Here is a 19,831-nt window from a genome sequence, read left to right as displayed (position 1 = left end):
AAACTTGACTGACTCCATGCATGTCATTAAGGCTGACTCTACTGTGAGGACTCAGCTCTTCCCCAGTCATATTTTGAGTGCCTTCCAACCTGTGGAGCTCATTTTCTGGCACTATATCAGACAGTGTTCTCCTGCTATTCATAAGGTTTTCACTGGCCAATTTTTTCAGAAGTAGACATCCAGATTCTTCTTCCTGGTCTAAAGGTCCCCTGAAACACACCAATTGCTAATGCCAAAGAGGGGAATGGAAGATTTTCACCAACTTCCATAGTCTGAAATTGATAAAAATTTTCAAGATGCATTGATAATTACTGGTGATTGACATGTAAAAGTTGGAAGAAAAGAAGAGGGGTCAGTAGTTGGAAAATATGGCCTTGATAATAGAAACGATGCCAGAGATCACATGATAGAATTGTGCAAGACCAATGGCTTTTTACAACATCATAAGTGGCCATTATACACATGGAACTTGCCAGATGGAATACATAGGAATCAAATTGACTACATCTGTGGAGAGACTATGGAGAAGCTCAATATTGTCAATCAGCAGAAGGCTAGGGGCAGACCACCAAAAGACTATGGGAATTGCTGACACACAAGCTGAAGAAAATTAAAACAAGTCTATGAGAGGCAAAGTAAGACCTTCAGAATCCCACCTTTATTTAGAGACCATCTCAAGAAGATATTTTGTGCATTGAATACTAATGACTGAAGACCACATGAGTTATGAGATGACATGAAGAACATTATGTATGAAAAAAAGACAGGAAAGAAAGAAAAGATTAAAAGATTTCAAAGGATGCCTCAAGAAGACAAACTAAAGAATTATAATGAAATGTGCCAAGACCTGGAGTCAGAAAACCAAAAGGAAAGAACGTGCTCAGCATTTCTCAAGCTGAAAGAACTGAAGAGCAAATGCAAACCTCGAGTTGCAATATTGATGGGTTCTATGCAGGAAATATTGAACAACTCAGGTAGCATCAAAAGAACATGGGAGGAATACACAGAGTCACTATACCAAAAAGAGTTGTTCTACATTCAGCCATTTCAGGAGGCAGCATATGATCGAGAAACAATGGTACTGAAGGAATAAGTCCAAGCTGCACTGAAAGGAATGGTGAAAAACAAGGCTCCAGGAATTGATGAAATACCAATTGAGATGTTTTAACAAATGGATGCAGTGCTGGAGGTGCTTACTCGTCTATGTCAAGAAATTTGGAATACAGTTTCCTGACCAACTGAATGAAAGAGATCCATATTTGTTCCCATTACAAAGAAAGATGATCCAACAGAATATGGAAATTATCAACAATATCATTAATATCACACACAAGTAAAATTTTGCTGAAAATCATCCAAAGCAGTTGCCACAGTCCATTGACCAGGAACGGCCAGAAATTCAAGGTGGATTCAGAAGAGGACTTGAAAAGAGGAGTATCATTGCTGATGTCAGATGAATCTTGGCTGAAAGTAGAGAATACAAGAAAGATGTTTATCTTTGTTTTATTTACTATGCAAAGACATTCAACTGTGTGGATCATGACGAATTATGGATAACATTGCAAAGAATGGGAATTCTGGAACACTTAATCGTGCTTATAGGGAGCCTGTACATAGACCAAGTGAAAGTTGTTCTAACAGAACAAAGGGTTACTGCATAGTTTAAAGTCATGAAAGGTGTGTGTCAAGGTTGTATCCTTGCACCCTACTTGTTCAGTCTGTATGCTGAGCAATAATCCCAGAACCTGGCATCAGGATGAAGACTCATTAACAACCTGCCGTATGTAGATGACACAACATTGCTTGTTGAAAGTGAAGAATACTTGCTGCACATACTGATGAAGATCAAAGACTACAGCCTTCTGTATGGATTGCACCTCAGCATAAAGAAAACAAAGATCCTCACAACTGGACCAATAAGCATCATCATGATAAACAGAGAAAAGATTAACTTTGTCAAGGATTTCAATTTATTGGATCCACAATCAAAGCCCATAGAAGCAGCAGTCAAGAAATCAGACGACATGCTGCATTGGTCAAATGTGCTTGAAAATGCCTCTTTAAAGTGATGCAAAACAAGGATGTCAGTTTGAGGACATAAGCCACAGTATTTTCAATTGCTTCATATGCATGTGAAAGCTGGACAATGAGTGAGGAACACAGAAGAAGAATTGATGCCTTTGAATAATGTTGTTGGACAAGAATATCGAATGTACCATTGACTGCCAGAAGAAAGAACAAATTTTTCTTGAAAGAAGTACAATTAGAATGCTCTCTAGAAGCAAGGATGGTGAGACTTCATCTCAAGTAGTTTGCCCACTTTATCAGGAAGGATCTGTCCCTGGAAAAGGACATCATGGTTGGTAAAATGAAACGTCAGCAAAAAAGAGGAAGATCCTTAGGGAGATGGATTGACACAGTGGCTGCAACAATGGGCTCATGCATTGCAAAAATTGTGAGGTGGCACAGGATGGGGCAGTGTTTCAGTCTGTTGTACATAGGGTCGCTAAGAGTCAGAGTTGACTCGATTGTACCTAACAACGCCAACAAGGGTGAATTGTTAAGTATGATTTTACTAGATCAAGATGAGGGAAAAGAATATTTCAGACTGATATGTGCCCTGTAGATAACCAAGTCTCTTTATGATGCAAACACTCTCTGTTCCTGTATTAAACTTCGAAGGTGGAATCTCATAGTCATATATTCTTGTAACTCTAGCCAGTTCACAAATAGGTAAATAAAAACATCATATATTTCCAGGAAAGTTCCTCAGGAATTGATTTTAATTGAAAGAAAATCAGAACAAAAAAAATTTTGCATTTTCATACCAGCTTTATATTTAACAATGGTAAAATGATGTTGCAGTAAAGCAGAACAACCTAAGAGAGACTAAAGTGTGCTTGATCAGCTTCAGTTGAGAAAGGCTCCCTCAGATTTGGAGCTCCCAGTTTCCTCACTTCATCATGATTATGTGTGGCCAGTGCAAAATAAAGGCCTGACTGGGTAACTGAAGGAACAAGCTGGATATCTCCATATGAGGGAACTTTTGGCAACATTAGAAAAACTCACACTTCCAGTCTTGAAATCAACAAATACACCAACCTTACCCAGAGGTTTCTCTATGTACTGAGAAAGTAGTGGGGAGGTGGTCAAGAGATGGGAACAGTTATCCTCCTTCACATATATAAGAAGAAATGTGTCCCCAGACTCGACAACTGGGCCGTTCTTCCTTAGCCAAGTATCCTTACAGACCCCTACAGCCCAGTCCCAAGAGCTGTCCACATCTATCTCCCAGTAGTGTTTTCCGGAGGTGAAGGACTGGGCTCCCCATGTAGCAAAGTACTTAGATGTTTCAGAAGGAAGATGCGCCTCTTGAGGGTCATGTCTAAGCCTCAAACTTCTCACATCTTCAAACAGCATGATATTGTGACTGCTTATTTCATAATTCAAGGAAATGTTCACTGTGGAAAGAAGAGAATAATCCAGTCAAAATCAGTTTTTAAATTCTTACGAGATCTAGCATGTCACTGGAAACCTGACCAAGACTTCAAAGGGCAGCTTGGTTGGAGAATATCATCAGATTCAGGGACTACCAGTATATCTGCAGAATAAACAAATACCTAACCATAAAGATTTTTTACATTTCATTACCCATTAGAAACAGAAGACCTTTCCATAAGGCCAAGTCATGGCTATGAAATTAACTCTAGTGCACCTCCTCAGGGGAAAGAAAATCCTTAGAGATAAATAATTGCTGATCACTTTGCCAGGCATACTATGATATTCCAGTGAAGGAAAGAAATTCCAGTTAAGAAGTAAAAGATCTAAATATACCTTCTTCAGAAGTTTCCTATTAAGAATTCTCTGGCTTTTACTTCTGATTTCATCTCAGGCTTGGTCTTCTTCTACGTGCCAGACTAACCTCCCCGGTTTAGGTCTGTCTGCTATGGAATTCTGTCTACTGTCTCATCAACCACTACCTTGCTATATTCTTGTTCCTCACAAATTCTTATTTTATGCCTTTCATTATTTATATTTATACACAAAATTTTCTAGCTATATCAACTATAATGTACATTGTTACAAACTCAGTTACTAAGAAACTTTACCAGAAATATATTTTAAAAATTAAAATTTGCCAACTGCTACGGATTGATTGTGTTTCCCCAAAATATGTGTTATAAATCCTAATTTGTATGCCTGTGTTTTATAATCCCACTAGGGAATGGGTTGCCTTTGTTGTGCTAATGAGGCAGAATTAGCATAAGATGTGTCTTAAGTCAGTCTTCTTTGAGATATAAAAGAGATTAAAAAAGCAAGGCAGCAAGCAGAGATGGGAGAGGATAGAAACCATGCCAGATGAAGATCATTAAGGAGCAAAGGAATAAGAACTTCTCCAGAGTTAAGGGATAGAAAGCCTTCCCTTAGAGCTGGCACCCTGAATTCAAACTTCTAGCCTCCTAAACTGTGAGAAAATACATTTCTGCTTGTTAAAGCAACTGATTTGTGGTATTTCTGTTATAGCAGCACTAGATAACTAAAACACCAAACCTATCACCATAACTAACTGTACTTTGGTTAAAACTTGAATGCCCTAACTAAATAAGCAGTTCGGTATGACTAAATGAATAACTGATATTTTATCTCAGAACGGATTTAGGAGCTCTTTTTTTTTTTTAGATTTTAAATATACATTTAATTTTTTAAACTGAACTTTTATTTATTGTACTTCAGATGAAGGTTTACAGAACAAAGTAGCTTCTCATTAAACAGTTAGTACACATATTGTTTTAGAACATTGGTTAACAACCCCAGGACATGTCAACACTCTCCCTTCTTGACCTTTAGTTCCCCATTACCACCTTTCTTGTCCCCTCCTGTCTTCTAGTCCTTGCCCCTGGGCTGATACGCTCCTTTAGTCTAGTTTTGTTTTATGGGCCTGTCTAATCTTTGGATGAAGGGTGAACTTCAGGATTGACTTCATTACTGAGCTAAAAGGGTGTCTGGGGACAATACTCTCGGGGTTTATCTCCAGTCTCTGTCAGGCCAGTAAGTGTGATATTTGTGAGTTAGAATTTTGTTCTGCATTTTTCTCCAGCTCTATCCAGCACCCTCTATTGTGATCCCTGTCAGAGCAGTCAGTGGAGGTAGCCAGGTATCATCTAGCTGTACTGGACTCAGTTTGGTGGAGGCCGTGGTAGTTGTGGTCCATTAGTCCTTTGGCCTAATCTTTCCTTTGTGTCTTAAGTTTTCTTCATTCTCCCTTGGTCCCAAATGGGTGAGACCAGTGAAGTATCTTAGATGGCTGCTCACAGGCTTTTATGAGCCCAGACGATACTCACCAAAGTAGATTGTACAACGCATTTTCTATAGATTGGAGAACATATTCTCTATATGTTATGCCAATTGAGCCAGATATTCCCGAGACCATGGTCGCCACAGCACTAGGTGCCCTTTTTGATTGTTTCTGTTTCTCATTGTCTAATTTCTAATTGTCTAATAGATATAGCTTTCATTTAGATTTTTTCATATTATCACAGGGCAACCATGACTATAAATGCCTCTTAGGAGGCTGTTCCCTCCTCAGTCAAGGATTAATCAAGAGGGAAATATTGTCCATAAAAAACCAAACCCACTGCCGTCAAGTCGATTTGAACTCATAGCAACCCTATGGGACAGAGTAGAACTGCCCCATATGGTTTCCAAGGAGTGGCTGGTGGATTCCAACTGTGGACCTTTGGTTAGCAGCCAAGCTCTTAATCACTGCACCACTAGGGCTCCATAGTGTCCATCGAAAATCATTATTGAAGGACACTGTATGGAGTCCCACCACTGGGCTGGCACTCACCTTGGAATTGGTTGAACCTGTCTATCAGGCCAGTGATGGGCCTGGCACCAAGCGCTGGGTTCACAGGCTGAGGCATGTGCAGCTGCAGCAGGGACTCACTCCTGCCAGGGGGAAGAATCAGTTAATCTCTCAGGTGCCAAACGGTTGTCACAGTATTTAAAAAAGACCTCAGCATTCAACTGAAAATATTTCATCAGAACTCCTGATATTGTCGTGTACTTCCATGATCCTGAGATAAGTTTTGCAGTTATTAGGGAATCTTTCTTTTCTTCTGTCCCTGCTTACACCCTCTGATTCTCTTAGGTGCGTGCCTCTCAACTACTGCCTGGAAAAGCTAGTCCATGCACTTTAATATGTTTATGATTTTGAAATCTAAAATCAAACATAGCTATTTTCTAGTGACTTCTGCACTGAACAATACAATGAATACCTCCATGAGCACAGAAAGACAAAACAAAACTAATGTCTGATAGAGTGTAATAGAAAATTATATTCAGTAAAATACATACAAACACATGCACTCACACAAATCCATATACAGATAGGAGATTTAGTATCTCAGTAACTTCATTTTGATAGAAATACTTTGATCTCTTTCCTAGCTCTCATGGTGCTCTAGTTTGCATTGAAGGCCATACTTACCTTGTCAATGTGTCTCCCAAATTCTGAAAAGAAAAAAAAGAAAAATTTAGAATTCTTCAGAAATTGGTTTTTCTGCCCAGTCTGTCTTTGGATTTGGGAAAGTTCGAAAAAACGCTAGACACTCCGTTCTACCACTCTGGATTTTGTACATTCCTTTTCCTTTTCCTCTCTAAAGGAAAATCACAGTAGAACACATTGACAGAAACTAAATTCTTGATGATTAAAGGCACTGAGGGTGAATGAAGACAGAGAAGAACGTAAGTAGGGACTGCATTGCTGCAACCATCAGCTATCTGCAAGGTTGTCTTTTCACAGGAATGGTTCCCAAAGGGTTATGTGCCCCAAGACAAGTGCAATTCAAGTCTAAGACTTCCAAAAAGGAGGACGTGAATTTTTAGCTTTTCCCCTTCCTCATACTTCCCACCTGGAGACTAGAATGCTTATGAATAAGTTGTTCCTTTCTGGTGGATAGAGAAGTGAATTAATGAGAATTTAGAAGAGAAATTACTCTCACAGTTTCACAAAGGTTTGTTGTTCCTGGTTAGGATAGGAGTTGAAGTTTCTATCATACTCACTTGGACAATAACACTCCCCACAGGAGTAGAAGAAGAAATAGGATTTTGGTTCAAAACACCTAATAGAAGTCAAAGATGTGAATTTGAACTAATAGCCTCACTTCTTACCTGGAGCAGCTCCACATCTGGTTTGTGGCACAAATTCAGCAGCTCCTCATGCATTTCTCTTAGGTGTTTTCTTTTTTGAACCATTATGGCTCTGCTTTTCTTGAGTTGCTGAAAAATCTTTTTGCTTTCACTTTTCAGTCCCTGTAAGTGTTCTTTTTCTTCCCTGTAGAGAACTGGATGTAACTTCCGATATTCATCTCTGATCATCTCTCTCCGTAGACACAGATAATCCTGCAGGGACATGGATTTCCTAGATCACATACCCAGGCTGACTTTATCCTTTACCACTTACACGTCATTCATTTCTCTTTGATTCATGATCAAGTACTCCAGCAACCACCTACAAGTAACCTAACTTTATGTCTTTCCATTTACCAGAAACCACACTCATCCCTCTCTTCCTTCCTTCACTTATTTTTCATTCTTTATTAACTATAGAAACCCATCCTTTCCTCAGAACACTTTAATCCACTTCTTAGGTTCCCAAAATGCCTGTAGAAATGTCTTTCAGAGTCAATTTTTTAAATATGTTTTTGTTGTTAGGTGTCACTGAGACGGTTCTGACTCATAGAGACCCTATGTACAACACAATGACACAATGTCTGGTCCTGAGCCATCCTAACAATAGGTTCTATGTTTCAGCCTATTGTAACAATTGCTCTGTCAGTCCATCTCATTTAGGGTCTTCCTCTTTTTCCTGATCCTCTACTTTACAAATATATGTTCCCTAAAATATGAAAGATTACATGTAAAAAGATAAATTTATGATTGATTATTAAATCATATTTCTCATTCTGATCTCTTTGTTACTAATTTAGCCTCTCATTGCAAATCTCCTTAATCCATAGCCTGATCATTCACTCTTAACAAGAATGTTGCCTATTATTCTGAGGATTAGAAATCATCAGACAAAATCTTCCTAAAATTCCTAATCCCAAACCCTCCATCTGATTTCTCCCATAACTATTCCTTGTTGCTGTGGATGAGATTCCTTCCTGATAATAAGAACTTAAGACATCAGGATCTCAGTTTGACCTGACATTTCAGAAACATTAATCCTCACTCCACTGCATGACTGCTGCCAATACCCATGTATTCATTCTCTCCTCACCAAGTCCTTTTCTCTGCCTTTTTTCCCCAGTTTTTCAATGAGTTGAAATTTCTCCTAAATGATCCTATATCATTCTCTAATTACTATGTTATCACTTTTCACCACCACTAGCTCACTTCCTAAATTTCTATTCAAATCTTTTTCTCCCATGGGCATAATTGTATTATCAGTATGAAATAGCTGTAATTCCCAATTACGTACTCTTTAATTTCTAGAATTCACCTCATACAGAATTCTCTGCCTGCCATATCTATTGATGTTTTTAACACTTGTACTTTAAAACTCAGATTGATTGTGAACCTATCTAGAAACTTCTCAACTCCTGACCAAGGATTATTGAACTTCTCCAAATCCCTGCACGTACCTCCATTTTAGAGCTTGTTGCCCTTTGTTCTGATGGACTTTTTCCCCTAGTTCCTGATATACTAAGTTCTAGAAATCCTAACTGTGGATACTATCCTACATAAAAACAGCAGATCCTTTTTTCTATCAACAAATGTACTCACAGAATCTCATGGCAATGATGATTAAAGCTCAAATTCTTAATAGATAAGGTCCCAGCATGTCAGTAACAAGCTGGTTAGGAGGAAAACATGGTCTCATGCTTACCATCCACAGGTTGATTATTCTGCACTCTTCGTTTAGATTTCTCTGATTTTCTTGGATCTTTTCCCATAAAGACCTCATTTGTTTTAAGAGCTTCTCCTGCAAAAACAAAAATAGTAAATTTAAGCACCAAGGGAACAGATATTATAGATTGTAGACCCTAACTGGTGGCCAAACGCAGTGGATGTTACACAAATGTACTTCAGGGAAAGTGGAAGGATCATGTTTCCCTGACTACCCCTGAGAATTATCAATTCTGGGAAAGTTCAGGCTATAAGGCCATGTAAAGTAAAAAATGATTTGCCTAAGAAAACTGACTAACACTTTATGCAATGTAACTAATTTTCCCATAAGCATCTTGCCACAAAATTTGGTTCTATTGATGTTAGTCCCCTGTTGATTCTCTATACTATTATCCTATATGTTTGTCCAATATTACTAAATATGGCCCCAATATAAAAAAACTCATTAAACATGTGGTTTTTGTAGCCAGAAGCTATTTCTGAAAATGTGAGGTTTACGGTGTCCTGGGCTTCATTTTGCATAATCAAAGTAATAATAAAAATTAACTGAATTACCCTCCCACTGGAATGCAATCTCCATGAAGGCAGGTTTACTTGCCTATTTTATTCACAGCTTTATCCTTTCTGCCTAGGACAGTAGCTACCATATGTTAGACTTTCAGTAACGAGTGGATTAATTATCATCATGGTACTCATCTTCCTTATACTCTCTTAGCTCTATTATCCTCTGGCTTTCAAAGGCTTTCAGACGCATCGCTTACCCGGTATTCCTCAACTGCACATTCTATGGAACAGTGTCTGTGAGCCTTGTGCTCCAGAGACTTAGAGCAGAGCAAACAGAGCAGGCTCTTGTTCTCTTCACAGAACATCTTCTTTGTCTCCTTGTGTGTCCCACACATCTGTTCCTCAGAGCTCAGGAACTGACAGAGACTGTGTTGTCTGGCAAGGAACACCAGATTCTTCACAAGAATACTGGATTTGATGTCTGTCTTCTTTGATGTTTCCCTGCACACAGGGCATTGGGAAGTTTTGGCTTCTTCCCAGGAAAGGCAGAGACAGGGCCTACAGAAACTGTGCCCACAGCCTATGGTGACGGGGTCTGTAAGGTAGTTCAAGCAAATGCAGCAGGTGAGTTCCTTTTGGAAGGCTTGGGAGATGTCGAAGTCCATTTTCCTAAGGAAAGAAAATGAGAAGAGTTTATCTGCCCCACAGACTCAAAAGACTAAGCAAATGTTTACTCCAGTTGTGACTCAGTAATATACTTATGTCTAGGCTGGATAGAGTTTCTTTTACCAATGACAAAAATTGGAAACTGAGGCACAAAGACAGCTCTCAAGCTCTGTTGAAAACTGTTGGCTTCCTAATCAACATGCATTTACAGCATCAACTCCTTTTCTCCTCCATAAAAGAACCTCAGTTTGTGTCCTTTCCTTCTTGGGTTGGAGCTTCAGTAGTTTAACACAATCTATATTATTCTGATTGGTATAAAAATCAATCGTAATGTTCCTAGTCACTGACTGGTTTAGCAAAGGTCAAGCAACTAAACCTTTTAACCTCTATTATTTCATTTAATTGACAAAATCATTCTACCATGATGACTTACCCAAAATCACACTGCTAGTTAATGTTGGAGGCAGAACTCAAACCTTCAACTAAAACTAAAATCAGCTAACCATTACTTTCCAAGATACCACACAGGCAAAATCAGTCATTTTAATTTAAGTGAACACGTCTGCTATTTTACTGTGCCAAGACTGTCTATGAAGTTGGGATATAATTCTAATACAAAATGCTTATAAGTATGTATTATGCATTAGAAATACATACATGCTGAACATATTCACAAAACCAAAATTTCTCCTTGGAAATTCTTTGTTATTCAAACAGAACGCAACAAAAAAAATCAGTTTCTGAATACGAAAGTGTTAATAAGAATTAAACTAAGCTTTGTAAAATTGGATCAGATTTCAATCAGAACCTTTATATACGAACATATATGAAGAAGCCCTTGTGGTGCAAAGGGTAAGCACCTAGATGTTAACGGAAAGGTTGGTGGTTCGAACCCACCCAGTGACTACTCAGGTAAAGGACCCGGTACTCTGCCAAGAAAACCCTATGGGGCAGTTCTACTGTATCATGTGGAGTTTCTATGAGTCAGAATCGACTCGACACCTCCCAACAACAAGCTTTTAAAATATCTTATTATCTACACTGGGCATTTAAACAAACCAAAAATTAAAGAGACTAGTGATATCTTCCACGCCCTTTCAACCTATTAGCAAGCACCCCTTCACACTGTGAAAAGATGAAAGTATCATGTAATAGTGAAAATCAGTGCCAAATAGCTGTGCTTTTAAAAATTAATTTAGTTAAAACATTGGGTTCTCATTTTTACACTCAATGAGTATAAATGGCACTCACGTTTCTGATATTCCTGTATGGTCAGCAGTGACAATTTTGTACCCAAGAATTTCCTGGCTTCTTTAAAATTTAAGTCAGTAAACAAAATTTTCTAAAGAGACACTTAGCAGGATCAAAAATAGTTTTTTTTTCCCCCCAAACCAATCATTGCATTATATACTTGTAGAAGAATATTCCTCTTATGTATACATGTATGCACTACTTTTATAACAGTAGTTTATGAACTTCATATAGAATAAAGTACTTTTATTCCTTTTTCTGAAACCATGGTGGCATAGTGGTTAAGAGTTCGGCTGCTAACCAAAAGGTCAGCAGTTCAAATCCACCTGGTGCTCCTTGGAAACCCAGTGGAGCAGTTCTACTCCGTCCAGTAGGGTCATTATGAGTTGGAATTGAATCCACAGCAACAGGTTTGGTTTTTTATTCCTTTTTCAGGAACCATACCAAGTACAAAATTACAAGATATCTGGCAACTACTTTCTGAGTCCTTCTAATCAATGTGAACATCCAAGGCATACATAAAAATAAGACAAAATTTAATCACCCCATTAACTCCACTATATAAGAATATTGACATCATAGATTAATTCACATGTAGGTTAAGGAAAGGACTAATTTTTATAAACGAGGCAAATGAAATCATTACATAGAAAAACACCTCAATTTCGTGACCAATAAACTAAAATTATTATTATTATTTTCTTGTTTTCAGAAAGTAGCAGGAACTCCACTTCCGTAAATTGTGTACTCACCTAACTCACTTAAACAATATGTGAAGGGTTTCACTAATGCTTGCGGAGAAGTAGTGTTATCGAAGTCAGTTAAGGGATCAATTTCTCCCGGTGAGGTTGAAGTAGCTTTCAGAAGACTCCACAGGCAGGAGAGTTCCAGACTCAGTCTGTCTCTTCTGGAGGGAGAAGAGTGATTGTGGTTCCTTGGATGCCTTTTATAGAACCCTGAAGACCACACCCAATTGTTCCCAGTGATTGTATTTCATGGGTCTTCCAATAGGTGTTACTGGGAATGATTAGGTTTTTTCAAAACAAAAGAAATGATTGATTTAATACCTTGATAATCTCCATAAGTAAGCAAATCTCTACAAACATTATCTCATCAAGAAATACCCATTAACTTTTGGCAAACAGGGCACAGGTCTGGAAAGTGGGGTAAGATGGTGGATACAGATGCTCAAGAGAATGTTTTGTGGAAGGTGACAGTGTCTACTGCCCCAAATTCTTGCAGCTTTAGTCGAATGTCGGCTCAGAGGCAGGTGGTAGACCTGGGAGACAGTGTGAGGGCTGCCGGGGAGGAAAAGGATTTCTTGAAAACTGTGGAAGGGAAGGAGCTGCAGAGTGTGAAGCTCTCAGAAGCCCCCAAGCAGTTTGTCATCCCTTTGATTCAGAATGGACATTGCAGGCAGCTACTGACCCAGGCACCTGGACATCCAGAAATACTGAGGGCTTGGTGGATGGGGTGCTGATGTCCCAGGCCATGAAAGAGCTGATTGAGGAATCCAAGAAGTCTCTGGAGGAAACAGAGAATGAGGGTGTCGACTCCAGAATCGCTATACCCATGATCCAGAAAGGATGCATCCCCACAGGGGAAGGGGCACACAGCGAACTCCAGGCTGAGTCAGTGCCAGAGGAGGCAGATCATGAGGGAGTCTCTGTGGAGGCCTATGGGCTGTCCATGCTGTAGGGCATGGGCGGGAAAGCTGGCAAGGGCATTGGGCACACCTTCGATCAAGCAGTGAAGCCCCATGTCCACTCACAGATGCCCAATGGGTTAGTGCTGTGTGCCAGCCTGACCCAGGCCAAGGCCCCCACTGGCCCCCGCTGACTGCCAAAGCCAGATGAGGTACAAAAGAAGGAAAAGGAAGACCAACCTCAAGGACTGGGGCCTGGAGGAACTGTAGTGGTCCTGTTTGGCCCCTACCAAGGTGTCTACAGGAAGGTTGAAGGCCTCGATCCTGACAATGTTCGGGCCATGGTTCTTTTGACAATGGTGACCCTAGCAGTGACTGTTAGTGAGTACTGCCCACGGCCTGTCTCCCAGCAGAAGTTTGGCAAGAACTTCTTGGATCTCAGCCAAGTGAGCAAAACTTCCTCAGAACAATGGAACGGAACTGCCTTGCAATGGAAGGCCCTCCAATATTGGGACCTCGGTGTTCAGCAGGAGGACTCAGAGAGGAAGCGGAAACACTCTACAGACCAACCGGATGGGCCGGCAGTCAAAAGGGAGGATGCAGCTCCCAGGAGTTGGCACTTATTGGTAGAGATCTGCGTGTGTGGTTTGTGGACAAGCTGCATAAGGGCGGCCAGTTTTACAACACCAAGATGACAACTGAAGATATCCTGAGCCCAGATACTTGTGTGTCAGACCCAGATTCCCAAGGTCAAGGGCAACTGTGTGATGGTGGTGCTGGGACCACAGGCTGGAAAGGTGGGACCACAGGCTGGAAGGGTGGGACACCTACTGGACCAAGACACAGAGAGGAGCCAGGCTTTAATACAGCCTCGGAGAGACAATCGGTAGAGCTTCACTAAGATGATGTCTGCTAGTACATGGGCCCAGGGACTCAGATGGAGACTGACCTGTGTGACCCACTCCAGTCCCCCAGACTCTTCCCAGTTCCCTACAGCATAAAAAACTTGTTTTCAGTAATATTGGACTATAATGTTTTGCGCCTAGCACTTGCAAGTGCTGTACTGGTACAGGAACGAGGACAAAGATGAATGGACCAGAAGTGATGCTAGAAACAAACCCAATATTCACCGGAATGTAATATATAATAAAAATCATTTCAAATAAAAAAAGAAATATTAACTTTTCAACAAATAAACCCCCACATCCCAACTTACATATATATATATACTTTTTTTTTTTTTACTGAGGACTTTTATTTTTAACAGTTTAAAAAGGTAGAAAAGAGGATGTCATCAGTTTATGATTTTAGCAAATGTCTTGGAAAATTTGGAAATGGTTTGTTTGCCTGAGGTTGGCTTAATTATAGTCTGTTAACTAGAACAGTTATATTTTATTTACTGACTTATTTTTTCTATTTTAATGCAAGAATTGTATGTAAGGCAGGCTTTGGCCTCCACTTCAGAATGGAGATTTCTTCTGCTCTACATACTCCAGATCAAGCCTCCAAGGGCTCAAGAGCAACACCAGGACCAGGATTCTCCATCTGGCACTTCCCATCACAACTCAGGGGAAACAGGAAAGAAAGGTTGGGAAGCCCCAGCTCAGGAACCCTGAAAAGGGATGAGAAAGAGGAATTGGGTTTAGGTAAATTGGATTTTATTTCTACTTGAGAAGGTAATAATGACAGGTTTATGTCTCCAATCCATTTAGTCCACTACTGATAGGGTGAATTGAGATGCTACCCTGGACCCTTGAGAAGCCCCTCTTCTATTACAATTGTCCCCATCTATCCTTCCTGGGGTCTGGGAAAGCCAAGCTGTGGATCTGGAGAAGCAGCTCAGAGCTCTGCACAGGCGTGTTTAAAGCATCTTCTTGTATGCTCAGAGATTCTGGTGCCCACAACAGCCTGAGTCAGGTGAGAGCTGGAGAGAGGCTCTGAGGAGCAAGGGTCACTGTCAGGAAGAGAGAGGGAAGGAGGGAGCCCCAGTTTCCTGAATGTCCCATTTGTGTGTGCAGGAATCTCAGTGAGCAACCAAAAGGCCACCAAAGCTTTGCTTGAGTCCTCTGAAATTTTAGGTTTGCCCTGAATTGAGCCTTTCAGGGATAGGACAAGAGGTGAGGTCCAGCTCTAGGGACAGAGGGCAGAGACTCAGCAGGGAGAGTGTATCTACGTTAAGGTGACCAGCTAAGCTCATGTCTAGCTGCATAAAGGGTAGAGGGAGTAGACTGGGGAGTGACATTTTGGAGCCTTTGTCTTAGTTATCTAGTTCTGCTATAACGGAAATACAAATGGATGGCTTTAACAGACAGAAGTTTATTTTCTCACAGTCTAGGAGGCTACAAGTCCAAAATCAGGATGCCAGCTCCGGGGGTACATTTCCTCTGTCTGTTCTGGAGGAAGGTCCTTGTCATCAATCTTCTCTTGGTCTTGGAGCTTCTCTGCACACGGACCTGGGTCCAAAGGGTCTGCTCTACTCCTGGCACAACTTTCTTGGTGGCATGTGGTCCCTCTGTCTTTCTGCTAGCTTCTTTCTTTCATATCTCAAAAGTGATTCACTTAAGACACAACCTAATCTTGTAGAATGAGTTATGCCTCATTAACATAACTGCCTCTAATCCTGCCTCATTAATATCATAGATGCAGGGAAATCACATCAAAAATGAAAACTTTTTTTTCAGTGCCTTGTAGAATTTCCTTATTTATTTTAAATTGTTGTACTATAAGTGAAAGTTTACAATTCAAGTTAGTCTCTCATACAAAAATTTATACATACATTGTTACGTGACCCTAATTGCTCCCCTATACTGTGACAGCACACTCCTCCTTTCCACCTGATTTCCTGTGTCCATTCAACCAGCTCCTGACCCTCTCTGCCTTCTCATCTCACCTCCGGACAGAAGCTGCCCATCTAGTCTCATGTATCTACTTGAGCTAAGAAGCACACTCTTCACAAGTATCCTTTTATGTCCCATAGTCCAGTCTAATCTTTGTCTGAAGACATGGTCTCAGGAATTGTTTTAGTTCTGCGTTGGCAGAGAGTCCAGGGGCCACAGAAAACTTGTTTAAGGTTCTTTTATTATGGGGATGCACTCAATTTCTGACAACTTTATTAAGACAGCATTTTTCTTATTTTAAACCTTATCAATGTCCACATTATTTATCTTATTTTCTTTTGTATTAAAGGGTTTTCACCAGATTTGAAGGAGTCCTTTATTCAAACGATTCCCTGGAGCAACATAAGCCTCAGAGGATGGGGGCCAAGGAGGCTTGATGCTGCCCCACAATCCCTCTCTGAGGCTCACTGTCTGGAAGAACTAGTCAATCTCAATTTATTTGTTGTTGTTATTTGCTGTGCAATGGATTGCTTTTGTGTGGCCTTTATTGCCATGGTCTTGCTACTGCCACCTAAGTAATTGGGTGGGACCATGTAGATAAGGTAATTGTGGCCCACCAAGGGGATTGGTCAATTTTTTTTTTTTGGCTTTAAAGAACAGGAATTTATTTTCTCACAGTTCTGTTTTTTTTTCTTTTTTTATTGTGCTTTAGATGAAGATTTACAGAATAATAGTCTCTCATTAATCAGTTAGTACGCATATTGTTTTATGACAATGGTTAACAACCCCACAACATGTTAACGTTGTCCCTTTTCAACCTTGGGTTCCCTATTACCAGCTTTCCTATCCTCTCCTGCCTTCTAGTCCTTGTCCCTGGACTGTTGTGCCCTATTAGTCTCATTTTGTTTTATGGGGCTGTCTGATCCTTGGGTGGTTGGTGAATCTTGGGAGTGACTTCATTACTGAGCTAGAAGGGTGTCTGGGGGCCGTATTCTCAGGGTTTCTCGTCTCTGTCAGGCCTGTAAGTCTGGTCTTTTTTTGTGAGTTAGAATTTTGTTCCACATTTTTCTCCAGCTCTGTCCAGGACCCTCTGTGATGATCCTGGTCAGAGCAGTCAGTGGTGGTAGCCAGGCACCATCTAGTTGTACTGGACTCAGTCTGGTGGAGGCCATGGTAGCTGTGGTCCATTAGTCCTCTGGACTAATCTTTCCCTTGCGTCTTATTTTTTTCATTCTCCCTTGCTGCTAAAGGGGTAAGACCAGTGTAGTATCTTAGATGGCTGATCATAGGTTTTTAAGGCGATTGGTCAGTTTTGATATCCCGCTAGGCTGAAAATGGGCCATCCCAGAGGCAGGGGAGAGATTTCACAACCACCACGAAAGAATAGCCAGGATTCGATCATGTCTTTTGGACCTGGGATGCCTGTGCTGAGACGTTCCCGGACCCAGGAGATATAGAGAGAGCTGTAACACTGGAGGTGGCAAGATAGTGAGAAGCAGCAGCAGAGAAACATCACCAGTAGAGGTAGCAGAACCAGGAGACTGGCAGGAGAAATTCATATCCATATATATATAGTATGCCGAAGTTGAGACTCATTTGCACCTGGAGCAGTGGAAAGTAGATGTGATTTCTGCCAGAATAAATACAGACATTTCCTGGAAACCAGTGCCCAAATTTAGAGGGCACTGATTGTATGGAAAGTTCATTCAAATGAAACAGTTAAGTTCTTATTTTAAATTTTTATTTTTATTTTTTGAATTCAGAAATAAAAAATATCATTGACAGCTATGAGTTAAATATATAGACATAATCAATACTGCCCACATGACTATGCCAACTGTAGCATTGGAAATAACCAATTCCTTCCTTCAGGGAGTGGGTAAGAGAGATCCCAGGATTTGGACAATTTTCTTAAAAGCACCTATCCTATCTCCCATCAAATATTTGTCAACCCAATATCAGTGCAGGAATTCAGAGAGCTCAGCAGAGAAGGTAGAGGTCACAGATTTATGTGTCCTCTTACCAACTCTACCAATTCCACATTTCAGGAGTACTCAGTCTAATCTAGAGTGTCCCCACTGCCTAGACATCTTATTGTTTATTCCAAGAGCCTTAAAAACATGGAATTCGTTGGGAGACGGGTGGTACTGTGATAGGGAGCCCAATACTGGCTCAGTCTTCTAGTTATTTTCCCAAAAAGACACCCTTGCCCCCAACTTCAAGTTCCCTTTCTGCCAACCTCTCGTACTTTGTATTGAGGTGGAGGAAGGGAAAAGAAAGAAGAAAAACAGGAAGGAAATAGGAGAGGGTCTCTCGCTTTAGGATCCAACTCAGTTGGAGTCTGAGTCTTCTGAGGAAGATGAGCTGGAGTCGCTATCCTCATCCTCACTGCTGGTGTCTGAAGAGTCACTACCTTCCTCCATTTCCACGTCTTCGTTCTTATTTTCTGCTGATCCCTGTGAAGGATGATGATTGACCTGAATAGTCTCTGGCGAATCTGTGCCTGGAACTTGCAGCTGCTGCTCCCCTCCAAGACCTTCTTGCAGGCCCTTAACTGACAGAGACTGCAGCGATATCTGTCTGAGTTTGCGCATATCCTTGCCCTTAGAATAACTTGTCTCTCTGTATGCTGCATATTCCTCAGGAGACAGTCTCTTGAGCCAGAGATCCAGGTCCACCCTGTACTGTTTCTGCAGCTCCTCAGCCAGGTTCTTATAATGGTCCTTCAGGGTCTGTGGGACGCGCTGCCAGCGTCTACCAATCTCCACCATGCGCTGTCTCATGGGCACGTGTTGCAGCTCCCTATTTGACCACATATCCTGGTGGAACTTGTGGTATCCATTCATGGGGGGCTTCTCAGGCTCTCCATGGAATTTCATCACCTTGGGGAAGTCACTAGTCTCCATCGAGGACCTCATTTTGTTCATATTTCCCTGACAACTCTTTTGGGTTTGAGTTTGGCGCCTCTTAGGGACATCGGATTTCTTGCAGTTCTGGATGAGATCAGGGTGGTCTTTCTTGAAACGATCCAGTTTTTCTTTAAATTCCTGTCTCTCCTTCTGGAAATCTTGAATATATTTCAGTTTCATCTTCTCTGGAAGCTCTTTGTATTTCTGGGATAGAACCTTGGTCAGTTCCTGGTTGCTCAGCTCAGGGTGCATCTGGGAGTACTGGGAACACTTGTCCTTGAAGAAGCGGAAATAAGCAGTCAAAGGCTTCTTGGGGAAGTCTGGATGATTCCTGAATTTTTTGTTTTTGGAGAGCTTTTTAACACGTTCCTGAGCTTCCAGGACTAATTCTTTCAAAGTGCGAGACTTCCTCAAATTATAAGAAATCTGTAACCATTTGTTTTTGCACATTTCTCCAGAAAAATCTCTGAAAGCTACCTTTTCCCAGTTCATATGTGACTGGGTTGTTTTGAACTTTTGCTTATCATTGGGTGGGAGGTTATTCTCCATGCATTCCAGTAACATCAGGACGTCTTCTTCAGACCAGTGGGCTTGGCCTTTACACGATGACATTTTTAGGTCTTTGGACCACTTTTATGGCCCTAGCTGTCCAGAAACCTCAACAGGAGCTCAAACTTCTTCACTCTCAAGATTCAGCAAGTGAGTTATTTCTTCAAGTCCTGCAGCATGTGTGATAGATAATATGGTCCTAAAGAGAAGGAGAAGAAAAATTACTCTTCATGGAATGAATGAGAAAAACATACGCTACTTGAGATATATTCTTTGTGTGATTTAACAGTATAAATAAAAACTCACCCAACCTCTGAGTTTAAATTTACACTTAGTTTTCAGACGCTACATCTGCACTTGTCCTCTTATTCCAGTACGCCTTCTACCAAATCTCACCAGATCTTCACTAAACAGAGTCAAGGAAAATGATTGACCGCTCACTCAAGAGGCTTGGGATAAAGGAAAGTTCCAGGGAAAAGAAATAAAAGGATTAAAATAAAAAGAGAAATGGCTAAAAGGGAAATGATTTTCACTCTATACTGCCCTGAGAGTGGCCA

General features: G+C 40.7%; 2 protein-coding genes and 1 pseudogene across 2 annotated transcripts; 1 reads left to right on the top strand and 2 right to left on the bottom strand.

Annotated features, from left to right (window-relative positions):
* Positions 1-2,967: 2,967 nt before the first annotated feature.
* LOC101359869 (tripartite motif-containing protein 43-like) lies at positions 2,968-10,082 on the bottom strand. Its single transcript, XM_004390488.1, has 6 exons — positions 9,675-10,082; positions 8,894-8,989; positions 7,174-7,404; positions 6,491-6,513; positions 5,849-5,949; positions 2,968-3,461 (listed from the first exon to the last, which is right to left on the bottom strand). The coding sequence occupies exons 1-6, from the start codon at positions 10,080-10,082 to the stop codon at positions 2,968-2,970; spliced, it is 1,353 nt and encodes a 450-aa protein (XP_004390545.1).
* Positions 10,083-12,505: 2,423 nt separating this feature from the next.
* Positions 12,506-14,069, top strand: LOC101359608 (G-patch domain and KOW motifs-containing protein pseudogene; annotated as a pseudogene).
* Positions 14,070-18,146: 4,077 nt separating this feature from the next.
* Positions 18,147-19,346, bottom strand: LOC101359346 (upstream-binding factor 1-like protein 1). Its single transcript, XM_004390487.3, has one exon. The coding sequence runs from the start codon at positions 19,335-19,337 to the stop codon at positions 18,147-18,149; it is 1,191 nt and encodes a 396-aa protein (XP_004390544.1). The 5' UTR covers positions 19,338-19,346.
* Positions 19,347-19,831: the final 485 nt, after the last annotated feature.

Source organism: Trichechus manatus, unplaced genomic scaffold (genome assembly GCF_000243295.1).
Source record: "Trichechus manatus latirostris isolate Lorelei unplaced genomic scaffold, TriManLat1.0 scaffold00302, whole genome shotgun sequence".
NCBI classification, from domain to species: Eukaryota; Metazoa; Chordata; class Mammalia; order Sirenia; family Trichechidae; genus Trichechus; species Trichechus manatus.
This window is presented reverse-complemented; position numbering and strand designations above follow the sequence as displayed.